This window comes from Phallusia mammillata, chromosome 4, assembly GCF_965637545.1.
Source record: "Phallusia mammillata chromosome 4, kaPhaMamm4.hap1.1, whole genome shotgun sequence".
In the NCBI taxonomy this organism is placed as follows: domain Eukaryota; kingdom Metazoa; phylum Chordata; class Ascidiacea; order Phlebobranchia; family Ascidiidae; genus Phallusia; species Phallusia mammillata.
Window position 1 is genome coordinate 30070563 of NC_137255.1, and position 14490 is coordinate 30085052.

At 36.8% G+C, this 14490-nt stretch overlaps 1 protein-coding gene and 1 long non-coding RNA gene across 2 annotated transcripts; one reads left to right on the forward strand and one right to left on the reverse strand.

Moving 5' to 3' along the window:
* Positions 1–989: 989 nt before the first annotated feature.
* Positions 990–2158, reverse strand: LOC145225417 (uncharacterized). Its single transcript, XR_013859890.1, has 2 exons — positions 2037–2158; positions 990–1813 (listed from the first exon to the last, which is right to left on the reverse strand). It is a non-coding gene; the product is annotated as an uncharacterized LOC145225417 (long non-coding RNA).
* A 2797-nt stretch (positions 2159–4955) lies between these two features.
* LOC145222224 (DNA repair protein XRCC1-like) lies at positions 4956–12667 on the forward strand. The gene is made up of 10 exons (XM_080088292.1): positions 4956–5071; positions 5461–5655; positions 6172–6330; positions 6629–6715; positions 8682–8805; positions 9834–9898; positions 10093–10159; positions 10951–11076; positions 11553–11655; positions 11807–12667. Exons 1-10 carry the CDS (start codon positions 5021–5023, stop codon positions 11991–11993), a joined length of 1164 nt encoding a protein of 387 aa, XP_079944418.1. The 5' UTR covers positions 4956–5020; the 3' UTR covers positions 11994–12667.
* Positions 12668–14490: the final 1823 nt, after the last annotated feature.

Below are 14490 nucleotides of genomic sequence, written 5' to 3' on the forward strand. Positions count from 1 at the left end.
GGTCTACCCATATAGCATGTACAGGCTCCAGATTTTAAACGGTTTAAAGTTATTATCACATTTAAACGATGTTTTGTATGCGTTTACTAGCTGTATTTTGGAGTTGACCTGTGAAAACCGTTTGTGTTTATCTTAAACCGTTTAAAATATGGAGCTTGTATAGGCTAGATTGGTCGACTGCCCAAAAATCATTTTTGAAGCGGTCATGCCCTGCGTTCGCTTATGATGCACGCCTCTTATTTACGAGGTTATGATCAGATTCAAACGACATTTTGTATGCCTTTACTGGATGTATTTTAGAGTTGACCTGTGAAAACCGTTTGTGTTTATCTTAAACCGTTTAACATCTGGAGCTTGTATACCATTGGTTGACTGCGCAAAAATCATATTTAAAGCGGTCACGGCCTGCATTCGCTTATGATGCACGCCTCTCATTTACGAGGTTATGATCAGATTTAAACGATATTTTGTATGCCTTTACTGGATGTATTTTAGAGTTGACCTGTGAAAACCGTTTGTGTTTATCTTTAACCGTTTAACATCTGGAGCTTGTATAGGCTAGATTGGTCGACTGCCCAAAAATCATTTTTGAAGCGGTCATGCCCTGCGTTCGCTTATGATGCACGCCTCTCATTTACGAGGTTATGATCAGATTCAAACGACATTTTGTATGCCTTTACTGGATGTATTTTAGAGTTGACCTGTGAAAACCGTTTGTGTTTACCTTAAACCGTTTGTCATCTGGAGCTTTTATAGGCTACATAATTCGACAGCGCAAAAATCATTTTTAAAGCGGTTATGTCATGTATTCGCTTATGATGTACGCCTCTCATTTTCGACGTTATGATCAGATTTTAACGATATTTTGCAAGCGTTTACTGAATGTTGTTTAGAGTTGGCGTGTAGAAACCGTTTACATATACCTCAAGTCGTTAGTGGTCTCAAACACGTTAAAGCCTGTACTAATGAAAATGATGAAACACCAAATGCACAGTGAGGACAACACTTTATTGATGGAAAAAGCACCTTATGAACCCAATTTCCACACTTCAACATTTTCAAGTTGAGTCCAATAGTTATATGAAAGCAGAAATAAATGGGAAGAGAATAAATAATTACATTCACAGCAATTGGTTGATTGGTCAGTTAAAAACCTGCATTTACAAGTACATAGTAGTAGTACATACTAAACAAGGATCTTTAAGTAAACATACTAAAATAAAACAAAAAGGTGAAACAATATTGCACAGCTGAAAATGTAATGATTTGCTCAATTATCAAGAAAATTAAACCGGATATCATGTGAAAAATGAGGTTGAACCACCCAATTGTTACAACATGCTATCATGCAGACTACTGGTCAAAACTAGAGGTTCTCAATTTATGTCTGATGAATCACTTCACTGTCTGATTCTACATCAGAGTGCAAAACATTCTCAGAATTTACATGAGACCATAATCACCATGGAGGTAAAATAATATCAACGCCTACAAATGTTTGAATACAAATTCTTAATTTGGGTATAAGAACTAATAAATAAACTTGCAGGCAGGTAGAACAGTGGAAAAGAAATAACACATATTCCGATTTGATTCATGTGAAACTAAAGTATGTGGTGCATATCTTGACATACAATTTTCTCCAGTGAGGCAAGTAACAGGTCGTATACATCAATGATTTTGCTGACACTTTAAGAGAGAGCTGTTTTTGTCGACAAAATTCTTCCGCAATGAAAGACTTTCTTCAATTTTTTTGATATGGAATGCTTCTGTTGATTTTTTCAAGCTTTAAGCATTTTTTACGGATGGTGAACTGCAATAAAAAAATAAAGATAAAGTGTATGCTCATTTGACTTGACAATTATGAGTTAAACAAAAGAGGCTTGAGTTTAGTCACCAATAAGCAGTCTAAGTGTTACAAAACAGAGTTAATATTCAATATTGGGGGTTTTAACTGTGCTAAAATTCAAAATAACATCAGCCAGAAATACATAAAGAGTTTGGTTTAGAAAGGCAGTAACAAGGCAGCCACTTACTGTGAATCATTTCAATTCAAATCCAATCTACAAGCCATCATATGACAGTGTGCTGGTCCTCACTTTGCTTCATACAAAGGTAAGAACTTGAAATTCTTCTCACTGAAAGCTCTCTTTGCATTGCTTCATCAGGTACTTCAATCTTGATTCTTGGCTCATTTTAGTGTTTAACATATTCATTTTACAGCTTAGAATGCATTTGTTTTTGTCTTGCTGTTTTACAATTAACTGCCATTTTGATATAAAACCCAATTTACCTGCGATTATTATCACAGCAAAAATAATATTTGCCAATAAAAAACAAATTTAATGCTCCACTGCCATTACCGATAAAACCGTCCGCAATCGGGCTGTGTTATAACACAGGTTCTAAAGATTCTAATCCCGCCCGATAAGAAACGCATTATTCTGCGTAACACAGCCGATTTTAATCGGGGACTTCCAGACGAATCGGGTGATTAATCCCAGGTTGTCATTCAAATAATGTTTTGAAGTTATGAATTGTTTATGGTTCATGTTTTAACGAATAGCTTTAATTATCGACAAACGTTTCGCGTGGTTTAACGTCAAATTAATGAAATTACAGTGTGGTTTGTGATGGATAAATCTGTCAGTGTTTAAATCACAACAAGCTTTGCTCATCCACACAACAGTACTTGTTTGCTGTGAAAAAAATAAATTGGGAAAAAAGGTTGTTTTTAATATTGGATTTAAGTGATATTCTAAGTTCTTGACATGAGCCAATACTCACTAAGATTTTAACCGGACCTTTATGGTCAATGAATTTGCATTAATAGAACTTTAAAACAGTAGATGGTTCATTTGCAGTTTGCACTGGGAAACTAACAAAAGTGCCGAGCAAAGCAGATAGCATTTCCTTTAATATGCACAGTGTCTGAGAGCACCCATAGGTGTGTATACACCAGGGGTGGGCAAACTACGGCCCGCGGGCCGCATGCGGCCCGCCAAAGGAGTTTATGCGGCCCGCCAAATGTTTCCGAGTAACGCTGAATAGTACTATGAGCACAGGCGCAGAGTTTTAAAAATACCGGGGGTGCGACTTGCCGATACCAATGCCATATGCAGTATCTGTACCCGTTCGATACTTTGGAACTAAACACAGATACTTTTCACGTGCTTTAGCCTGTTTTTTCTGCCACGTTATTATGCAAATCGTCACTTGACACAATTTCTTCGTTCGATAAAAGTAAAAGCGATTCACGTTTTCAAAAACAGCCAACTTTGCACTGTTGACGCCCAAACTTTGGTCACTTTGGATCATGGTTAGGTCGTTGCAGTACTTTTTGTTTAATGTTGGCACTCGGACTTTATTAACAAAATACGTGGTTCAGCCTTTGTTGCAACAAACGCTTGTTTTTTTGAAACAATTACAATTGTAGCGTTTCAACCAATGTTTGTGCAGTCATGAACAAACGTATTTGCATAAAGCTGAAAATATACTATGTAATAATTTTGCGCAGGGGTGCACAACCTGCGGCCGCAATCTATTTTGCTAAATATTTTGATTTTTAAACTGCTAAAACAGATTTCGTGGGACTGGAAAAAAGATTAGCAGTCTAGTAACCATATGTGCCAGGCTTTTTATCCGCTTATTATGTGCAAACAATGCGAAAAAACAGGCACTGGAATCGTCACAATACAGTTTATGACGTCATAAACAGTTAGCTCCGTTCAGCTAAATTTATGCACAAGTTAGAAATTGTTAATCAGAGCATATTAGGCGACTTTAAATGGTATATATATGATACAAACCTTATTCTTTGCATCAGTTGTTTTAAAACAAAACAACAATAAGCAATTGGCGGTCGTTGGTGAAATACTATGCGGCCCGGTAAGATTATAAACTTTTGAATGCGGCCCTTGCACTGAAAAGTTTGCCCACCCCTGGTATACACTATTAGAGCAAACTGTTTGTGACATGTCCAGCGCACAAAACATTAAATATATTTTGTTGTTAGACCTATACAATCCGGGCAAGTTTTAGTTAAGCAAAAAATGTAAACATATTTTGGGATGTAAAGCCTAAAAATCATAGGCGCCGAGTTTTGCAAAAATGCAAGGTGGCGGACGTAAAATATGACGCCACTTTGTGTGACGTCACTAATGTGTGCAACCACAAGAACTCAAAGCCAAACAAACTTTTAAAAGAATGAAACGTTTGTCAAAATGTGGATAAAAAAATGATGTTTGAAATAATACTTAGCTGGTAATTGCAACACGTTGCTGTAGCGTTTATCATTGGTTTAGCAACGTTCAAAAATGTTTCGTCAAGTTGTTGCTGCTTTTATCACTTTAGATAACAAATTATTACACCACATTTGCATTGTACACAACAATGGCCGACATTCACTGACTGACAATTGTGTGTTTGACGTCATAAACACGGGACTAACCACAACAAGTTGCAGTTTTATGCCACGTTTTGTGGTTGAATCGCTAGCACGTTTGTTAAAAGGCAAAATTGTTGCTAATATTCATCAGATTTTACGATATTTCGTACGATACCGCTAAAAACTAACCAAAATTTCCACGGTGGCCACCACCGTGCTTTAAAAACCCAAGGTGGCGGCGCCACACCGCTTACTCGGCGCCTATGCTAAAAATGTTTCTGAACTTTAGGTTTAAAATGTCCTGAAAATCAGCATCTTTGTGGAAATTAAATGAGTTGTGTCAAATATTGCGGGCTTGGGTAAATATGCTAAAATTGTAATTTTTTTGGCAAAGGATTTAATGTTTATTGATGAGCTTGGCATTCCAGATGTGGTTGTTTCTTTCATCGTTTGGAAACCTGTATCAAAAAATGTTAACAGTTTATTTCCATGCATAAGTCAGCACGTTAAAAATGAAAACAGACAAAATAATAGTCTGTATCAAACCATTATAATCGGAGAATGTCATGAACTTCATTGTTTTGTTAGGTTAAACTATTTTCTAATGCTTTTAAACTGCTTTGATCTGGTATAATGCCAATCATTAACATTCAACATATTGTTTCATTCAGTAGTGAGGACAAGGTGAGGTATTTTCTACTACTCAATATATATATCATAATTTGTATATCCTAAATCCATGGGACCATGTATATTTGTTGTTCTCTTATTTGTTGCAAATATATTCGAGTATTTTGGAACACTATATACGGATCTGTTCATAAGTTTAATGGTGAAAATAACAATATCACTGATGATGGCATGAGCATTTGCCGAAACGTTTGAACAATAAAGCATGTCGCTTTTTACGTCTATTTGGGCCGTTATTTTCACCATTAAACTTATTCGAGTATATTGTCTGGTTTATGTTATTTTATACAAACAAAAAATAAAAGTAAGTTTGCAGTTTGCACATAAGAAAAAATGTGATAATATTTTATTCTTCCTAACGTAAACTTTGTAAGTGTTTGTAGATTCACAAAGCTGAAAACCTGCTGAGGAAAAACTCCCAGGGAAAATGGAGGTGTGCAAAAAGTGGAGAGTCACAAGCAGTTGTTGTCATGCAACTTGAAAAAGCTACAAGAATCAACAGTATTGATATCGGCAATGATGGATCGGCATTTGTGGAAGTTCTTGTATCAAGATCGAGCAATGACCAAGATTATCAGGTATATTATTTGGGAATCTGCAATCAATCAGGTATTTTTGGATGATAAACTAAGGAAAAGCCACAGTTTGGAATTCAGTGTGCAGTGGGAATTTGATATCACAGAATTGAGTTTGGAAAAGTTATATAAACTGTAAATTGACTTTTTCATTCCTATACTGTACTGCCTCATTTTTGTTTTGTGGGTGCATAACACAGATGATTCCGAACATCAACATATTTCAATTTATCACATGGCTCTATAAGTTTATTTTATTTTTGTCAAGAAAACGTTACAGTTATTAACACAGTTTGTTAAATGTCATGTAAAAGTATAATAAATCTGACATGTAATAGGTTATTAAATCAAGCTGTTGCTGCCAGGCATAATATTGACAAATGTATACCTCTTCCATCACTGGATTTTGTGTGTGTTCTATCGCTTTGGTTTCTTTACAACAAAGATGATAAAATGCTGCTAGTATCCAAACAGTTTTAGTTTTCACTCTGTGCTAGATTTCCAGTTGTTTTGTTGCAGGTGTTGTTGGTTGCTTCATCTTTTATGACACCCAGTGAAGCTCGAAGTGGAAATGGAAGCAACAAAGTTTGGATGTTTTCCGAAGATCAACTGTCGTCTGAAATTGCCAAGCAATCGTGGGACAGAGTGAAACTGGTTTGCACTCAACCATTTAACAAGGTTGGCAGACTTCTACTGTATGTAGTTAAAAATAAAATGTTTGTTGTGTAAAAGTAAATCACCAATTACAGCTAATGTCTTCTCACCAGCTACACTTTATACATTGAATTAGCATACACTGTCTGCAGCTTATCACTATCACATACAAAAGACCAGAGGTTGTGTAATTGTGTTTACCCTATTTGTGTCAATTTATTTATACTGTAGTACAGGATCACAAAAAAAAACTACAAGTTTAAGTAGTTTTACCTGTTTTAAATCACTGGCTTTGTATCAATTGTTTTCACTTTATTACCAGCACACAACTTATGGACTAAGCTTCATAAATCTGCACTCCAAAGAAACTGAGAAAAAATCCGACAACTCTGAAAATATGTCTTCTAATGTAAGTTTGTTTCTCTCAGATTGATAATGAATGTTGTGGAAATACAAAGATATGTATGTGAAGAATATGGCTGTTTTGGCGTAAGTGTTTGTCTGTCTACTTTGTTGGTCATGGGTGACAATTATTTAGAAAGCATTTACAGGCAGTAGGGTTAATTGAACATACTGTGATATGGAACACTATGCTTGGATCTGCTCAGATCTAATGATGAATATAATGGCATATTTTCAATCTTTTAGGTGACTTAAGTGTTTTTGAACTAGTGTAAGTGATGTGGCCCCTCATATCACTGATGATGGCATGGGAATTTGCCAAAACATTTAACCAACATAATATGTCACTCTCACTTTTTACATTAATTTTGGTTATTATTTTCATCATCAGATTGCATTTTTACATTTCTATTTGTTTTTCTCACTGTTAAAACATTTGTAAATGTTTTTCATAGTTTACAGATTGAGTTTTTGTTTATATATGCTTCATTAAAGATTTTTTAGTGCAAACTGTGATGATGTTAGGAGGTAGGTTTTAAATAATGCATGTTACCCAGGGGCGTATCCAGAAATTTTTAAAGGGGGGGTCCAACAATTTTTTTGGGGGAAATCCCCAATGACGTCATTATGACGTCACACGTCGTTCAAAACGACGCGTTATGCGGCAAAGCACTTTTTCCAAAATTGGCGGTTTCTCTACCCATCTAATTGACAGGAAGAACAGGTAATTTTAGCGAAAGCTTTGTAGTTTTCTGATTTCGCCGCTGCTATCTAGCTTACTCAGCCAAACTGCAACTGCAAAATAAGCGTGACTGTCAGGTAATCAAAATCGTTGCTTAAAAAAACAAGGTCCAATTTCTAAAGAACTAAATCTCTTGCTGAAGCGGTAATCCTACTGTTAAGTTGCGCAAAGTCACGAATGCACTAAAGGTGGTAACTGCAGAAGGCATAAATTGTGCCTGGCAAGTAACAAATTACCCTAATAACATAACTCGATTTACATCGATCTAATGTTTTTGACAAACTATTACGTGTTTGGCGGATCAAAGCAACACAACATTACACGTTTTTAACACTTTTACATTGTTCAAATGCAAAAACAGTTTGATATGTTGCACTTAGTGCAGTTACCATTTAGCAAGAAACTGGTATCAGCGTCCTAGCCGGAACGTAACTTTCCGATTGTTAGCGCATAAACCTCCTTATTAAACCCTTGTTACGTCACAATTGGCGATTAGATAACAAGCGAATACAAGAGATTGAAGGCTCACGTCTTTGAGATAACGACTCCCTGTTATCACGCAGTGGTAAACGGAACGATTTTGGCCTATTTAATTTACGCACAACTTTTTGAAAAGGGGGGGGGGGGGTCCGGACCCCCAAAACCCCCCCCTTGGATACGCCACTGATGTTACCCCATATTTTATAATACCACATGATGTTACATGGTACACTGCTTGATGCCACATGGTGTGTGGTATGCAAACTAAAAGCCCCAACAAGGTAAATATGGCCAAATTCTTGTAGTATTTCAATTACAAACCCTCATCCCAACCCAAATAGCTTTATTTGTCAGTGCTTAAAAAACAAAAATTATAACTTGCACAAAGTATATTTGTGTTGGCCTTAAGTGCTTTCCATGTAATAGCATGCAATATAGCGGCATCTTTTTTGCACCGTGGACCGTTTTCAGCCTTTAAAAACTACAAATATTTAGCAATAAAAATGCCCAAATTAGTTTATCATCCAGGGATATTTGGGGAAAATGTTTCAAAGCATTTAACCTGAAATTTATACAACCTGGTAACAAACTCGCCGTGTACCTGCGGTTGCCAACCACTGCCATATACCAAGCGGTATCATGTTGTATTTAGCCACTGGTGTTTGGTTATTACTCTGACAGTATTAACTCCTTGATATTCTACCTGTATAATGTGAAATGCATGTCATGTTTTGTTTTTCTACATTTCCAGCTTCAATCAGCCTCATCAAGTCGAACGTCATTCGGAAAATTTAAACTCAAAGCAGATGATCCTGTTGCCCCACCAAGTGTTCGGAATGTTGCAATGAAAAGTGACGCACAAACAGTTAATCAAGGTAATCAGTGTTCAATGATTGATGACACTACTGTCTCTTGTTCAACTACTCAGGTGTAAGTCATGTGATATGGTTGATCACTGCTGTCACCTTGTGGACAAAATAATTTTGTTATATTTTAGCAGTGATTTAAAAAAAATCTACTAGTGCACCATTAGGTGTTTTTGTATAGCATTCTCATGTCACTAATATCTAGAAAATTGACTACAGTACAGCAGCTACTGTTAATCTGCTGGTGTTTGTTGCACTTCAAATATATAAAATGGAAATAAAAGTAATTGTGGAAATGGATGTGCTTTGCATTATTCGAAAATATTTAAATTTAAACCTGTCTAACAACTAAGCTTGCTGACCAAAGTGCAACAAACTAAGCTTGCTGACCACACCATTAGTGGTATGCAAACCACAGTTTGATACTGCATTATCAATCAATTTTGGTTGCTTTTTTATCGTTTTTAATTCGTTAAATCACTATCTAAACCTTCTGCTATCGAACTTATTGATGTATGTCACATTTTTACCTGCATAACATTATCATCTAATGCAGTGATTTTCAACTGTTTTGCCTTCGCGGACCCTTTTCGGTGCTGTAATCTAATTGCGGACTCCTTAGAAGTTTTGGGTAATTTTGTCCTTTTTTATTAACAAGCTCCAAAACACGGTGCATAAAGTTACAGCCACATTCGGTCCAGGACCAAAAAATTCCTTTTTCTGGGTTGCGACATCGGAAATCAACAAGAAAGAACCATTACAGCAGTGTAATGTGACGTTGCTTTCCACTTACAATTTACGTCTGTTGTATTACAATGGGGTTTAGATGTTATAATGCACTGTGGTTTGTCGCCTACGAAGAATGTTTTCAAACAAATTACATGCTACTTTTTAAACGCCAAAGCGTTTTATTCAATTCGCGATTTATTTATCTCATTTTGCGGGAATTAGGAGATTGTCGTGGACCCCCTGAAAACGCTTGGCGGACCCCCGGTTGAGAACCGCTGATCTAACGCATGTTTCTGTTTAATTTACAGCAAAACTTGGACCAAAAATAAAAGTTGAAGAAAAAACAAAACCTGGAAAAGTTTCTGAACCTCAAGTAAGACCACTTGTTGGCGCTATAGTGTCATGTGTTTAATGTCAATCAAAACTTATAATTGCAAAATGTTAAAACTAATGTTTTGTTTAACTTTGATAACTCTTTATGTATTGAACTGTGTTTTACATATGTTTATTGTTATTGTAGCTTAGGTTCAAAAATGTTAGTTTGTTTTCGTGTAACTTTATTTCCAGAAGCGAAAAATGTTGAGTGAAACCTCAACGAAACCAAAACACCAAAAGACAAACCGAGCTGCAACAGGTGAAACATATGAGTAATTATTTCTATGTTACATTTTATCATTAGCTTTAATAAGTAAAAAACTGCACTACATTGTCACAAGGTTGGTGGTTTAAATCCAAGTTGTTTTCAAAACAACAAACTTATCTTCACATTTACCCATTGTTAATCCTTAGTGATGTTACAAAGAAACAAAAAGCTTAGTTTGTAATTCCTTTAATTGTGAGGGAATTAACCCGAGAAATCCTGAGGTTGTGAGTTCAAACCCCACTACCGAATATAAATTATGCATTTGCAGTTGCAAATTGAAAGCCTCTTAAACCAACCGATTTTGTTTTGTAACTTGCGTGAGTCTTTGCGGTTCTGCTGAGGTTGCAGGTTCGAATCCCACCACTTGCTGATCCGCCATTTACTTTCATGCAAATCTCAGTTTTCATTCGTTATGTCCTCAACAATTTGCATTACTAACAAATCCGACTTATTATCAATATCCTTACATGAAAGTTTTTTGCAGATGTTGCTTTCAACAAACTGTTGAGTGATGTGGTGTTCGTGATAAGTGGATTCCAAAACCCGAGAAGGTCAGATTTAAGAGACAAAGCTTTGTCTATGGGAGCAAGATACAGAAAAGATTGGGAGACTGGGTGTACACATCTCATGTAAGTGAAGTTTTTAGCATGTTTTGATTGCTCAACTTCTATCTGATTTTTTATAATCTGATTATTATCCATCTGTACAAAGTATATGTTCCACATGACTACATCACACAATTCTCTGTGAATTATTCTATGAGCTTCACTTTATTGTTTCAGATGCGCTTTCGCAAACACCCCAAAGTTTCGACAGGTTATGGGCGACCCACGTGGTCGAATCGAAGCGGTTGCCGTGGAAACCATACAGCATGGATCCGAATACGACAGATGATGATGACGTCGACGGTTGGTGACGTTTTGTTTCATTCCAACTTTGCTAGCTCAGTTCCAAATTAAAACTCGCAAAAACATCACACGAGGTCGAGTTGGGATTTGAACCAACAACCGTGCGAGGTTGTACTTACCTTTGCTGCTTGGATTATCCCTCTGTCTTGGACTTAGTAGTATAGGTTTCTAATAGTAATATATTAATTGATAAAATTCGTGGTTTATCTTTGCTCACTGCCGCAAATAAAATAAACATATTTCGTCACCACCAGCATGATATGACGTAGTTACCGAAATCAACCAGACAAAGTGAAATGTCAGTAATTCTGATCCGTTTCCAATTTTTAGTTAACTCGTTTCAACCGCTGCCCTGGTTTATAGATGGGAAACCTCCGGATGACGTCGATGACCCGTTTGAAGCGAGCACTGAAGTAAAAGCGATTGTATGTGACGTCACAATGATAATTTTTTATTGGTTCTATTTTTTCCCACAGACGGAATTCCCGAACTTTCCGATTATTTCAGCGGAAAAACATTTTTCCTTTACGGGGATTTCCCTCCAGGAACCGAGCGAATGTTGAAACGTCACATTATCACGTGCGACGGATGAGCAGTGAAGTGGAACGTTGTAATAATACGCAGCTTTTTGTGACACCCCCCTATCGTTTTAACCATTTTTATCATTTTAAGTTTAGTCGTTCAAACTTGCTTTTTTAATTTTTTTGTGATGAAAGTTTGTTGTTCACAGCACGTTGGAGGAATATATGAGTGATGACGTCAGATATGTGGTGACGCAGCGCTCATGGGATTCAAGTTTTGATGACGCACTGACATCGAATAGTTCGCTTGTGTTTGTGAAACCGAGCTGGGTTTTCGAATGTGGTCATTCAAAGTCATTGTTACCTCACAATCGACACATTGTGCATTCGAATTAGGTGATTGTTTAAGTTACTTTTTGGTTTTGGTTTCTTATTTGGGTAACCTAGCGCGCATTTGTTCCAGCTTTGACGATGACGAGCTTTGTGTAGACAACCATAGCAGTTATTACACGCTGACAATTAAGTTGTTATGTTTGCACGTGGAAAAGTATTTTTTCAGTGATCGGAAATTTGTTTGCATGGCTGTGTTACAAATATTATTTCTATCTGTTTGTTACACAGTTTTCATTTTTTCGCTTTTGTTTGTTGCTTCGTCACCATATATATTTATTTCATTTTGCTTTCACATTGGTGTTTTGTTTTACTTTGATTTTACTTTTTTTTACCTTTATTCATTTCATGCTTGTTTCAATTAGTGTTCTGTTTTCAATCTGTTTGCTTTTGTTCGTTTTTATTAACATCACTTTTATTTGTCGTTTTAAACGCAACTGTCGCACCGACTTGACATTCCGGCGCGTTGACCTAATTTACACGTCTTCACCTTTCTTAGGGACATTTGTTAATTAGCTTTTAGAATAACTCTTTTTCCCCTAGCGGCTTCCTAAACGAGAGGACGGTGTAACTTAAATTTCGAGAATTACAAAATCCAGAATTGCTTATCCGCTTCTGTGTTCGCGAAAGCATTATGGGTAGAGTGTGGTCTATTGATTGGTTTTACCGGCTAGCTGTTAGAGCAGCGTCCTGAACCTTCGGCGCTGAAATAATAGCGCTATAAATGGAAACAGCGAAGTTTACTTCGACAATCGGCATCATTTTTGTCGCTTGGTGGTGCAACATGCGACTTTACACACAAACATAGGAAAGTTGCTGTCATGTAGGGCAGAAACTTGGCCTAATGGTCCAGCGCGCCTGACCCATATACAGAATAAAAAAAAAACTGATCGGGATTCGTCCCCGGGAGTGTCCTGGGTTCGAACCCCGTGAAAAAAAACGTTGCTATCTGGTAGAATTTCACATTGACTTATCGCATCCACTTCCCGCTTGTGTTATTTCACGTGTCGTGATGAGTCAGACTTGAAACCAAGATTCTCAGATTGACAGTTAAGAAACCTTGGTTTGAATGTTCAAGTCTGGCTCATAATTGTTCAGTGTTAGTTATGTAACCACTTCGCTCGTACCTGAGGGCCACAGTTGTTATCACTTCACGTTCACAGTTGCACCTTTTTGGCTGTTTGTCGTATTATTACTTTAAATACTAATTAGTTATTCACGATTGATTCAATTAAAAAATCCTCTCATAAAATCATCATACATTTGTATTTTTAACGCATCGAATATTATTTCCATCTTTTAGACAACGTGTATAGGACGTCGGAATAAAATTACATTTGCCAAAAGAGCTCTATAAACTTGATATTTTGCCTGGCAGCAATAGCATATAATTTACTGTGTGAACTTAGTTTGTACAACTTTCGGCGATGTAGGTTTCGGTTTAACTTCTTGCCACCACAAATGTTTAGCGTAATTTGTGCTGTTTTGTAGTCAAAGTTAGCATATTGTGCAGAACGGCGCTTTCACATGAGCGTGATTCGTGATACGAAACGGCGTCGCATCTCACATCACTGTAGCCTCATTTGCATACAAGTTTTGGCGCTTGATGGGGTCAAAGTGCACTTGGTTTGGCATGTTCTACAACCTGACCATTTGAGCAAAGATGCTCGATCCATGAAACAGAATCTGACCAGGATTCGATTTTACGGGAACTGTTGTTTAAAAAACATATAAAATTCTTTGAACACAACCCAACAAGCGGAAAGAACTTTTAATTTAGCTGCAGACAGTGCAAAACGTTTCGAATTATATGTTCTCTCTTAAGTCCCGATTTTATTCATTTTGTCTGTAAGATAAAACAAACACAAGAAAACCAGAAAGTTTGGTAAGTCTTACAGAAAAATGGGTTTATTTCTTATCACAAATGGGTTTACAACCCGTGAATAAAAACGTTTTGACTTGAAAATGCAATACATTGGGCTACAAAGACTTTAGACGGGAGGTGGCGCTAGAGCACAGATCGGACAAGATTGCAGTTTACATTTCCGTAACCGAATTTGGTTGCATTGTTAAGTGGATGATTTGCTCAGTAATAAGTTTGGTGCTTGAGGCTTTCTCGCGAACTCAAGTGAATCACTTTTATGGTTCCAAGCATTTTTGCTTTCGCTGTTTTCTAACATTATTGTTGTTTTTGAAAATACGAATGATTTACACTCTCCGCAAGCTACTGAGTCACCGGAAACATCCAATCAATACCTTCAAACAACGAGGCGTTGTATATTCTATATCCTACTCCTCATGGGAATATATATCGGAGAGACTGGAAGATTACTTAAAACCTGGCGAAAAGAACATCAACGTGATGTTGCCAACAACGACGCGAAGAATTTGGCCCTTTCCAGTCACAAGGCCACCGTATTGATTTCAATGCAGCTGTTGTAGCCCGAGAGCCTGACTACAGGAAAAGATTGTTTCTCGAGGCAACGGGTGTTCACCATATAGG

Excerpts from the sequence above, each read along its gene's own strand:
- LOC145222224 (XM_080088292.1), top strand. The coding sequence starts at position 5,021 with ATGCCAATCATTAACATTCAACATATTGTTTCATTCAGTAGTGAGGAC. Across the intron at positions 11,077-11,552 it reads AGATGATGATGACGTCGACG|ACGGAATTCCCGAACTTTCC; the intron begins GTTGGTGACGTT and ends TTTTTCCCACAG. Across the intron at positions 11,656-11,806 it reads TTGAAACGTCACATTATCAC|CACGTTGGAGGAATATATGA; the intron begins GTGCGACGGATG and ends TGTTGTTCACAG.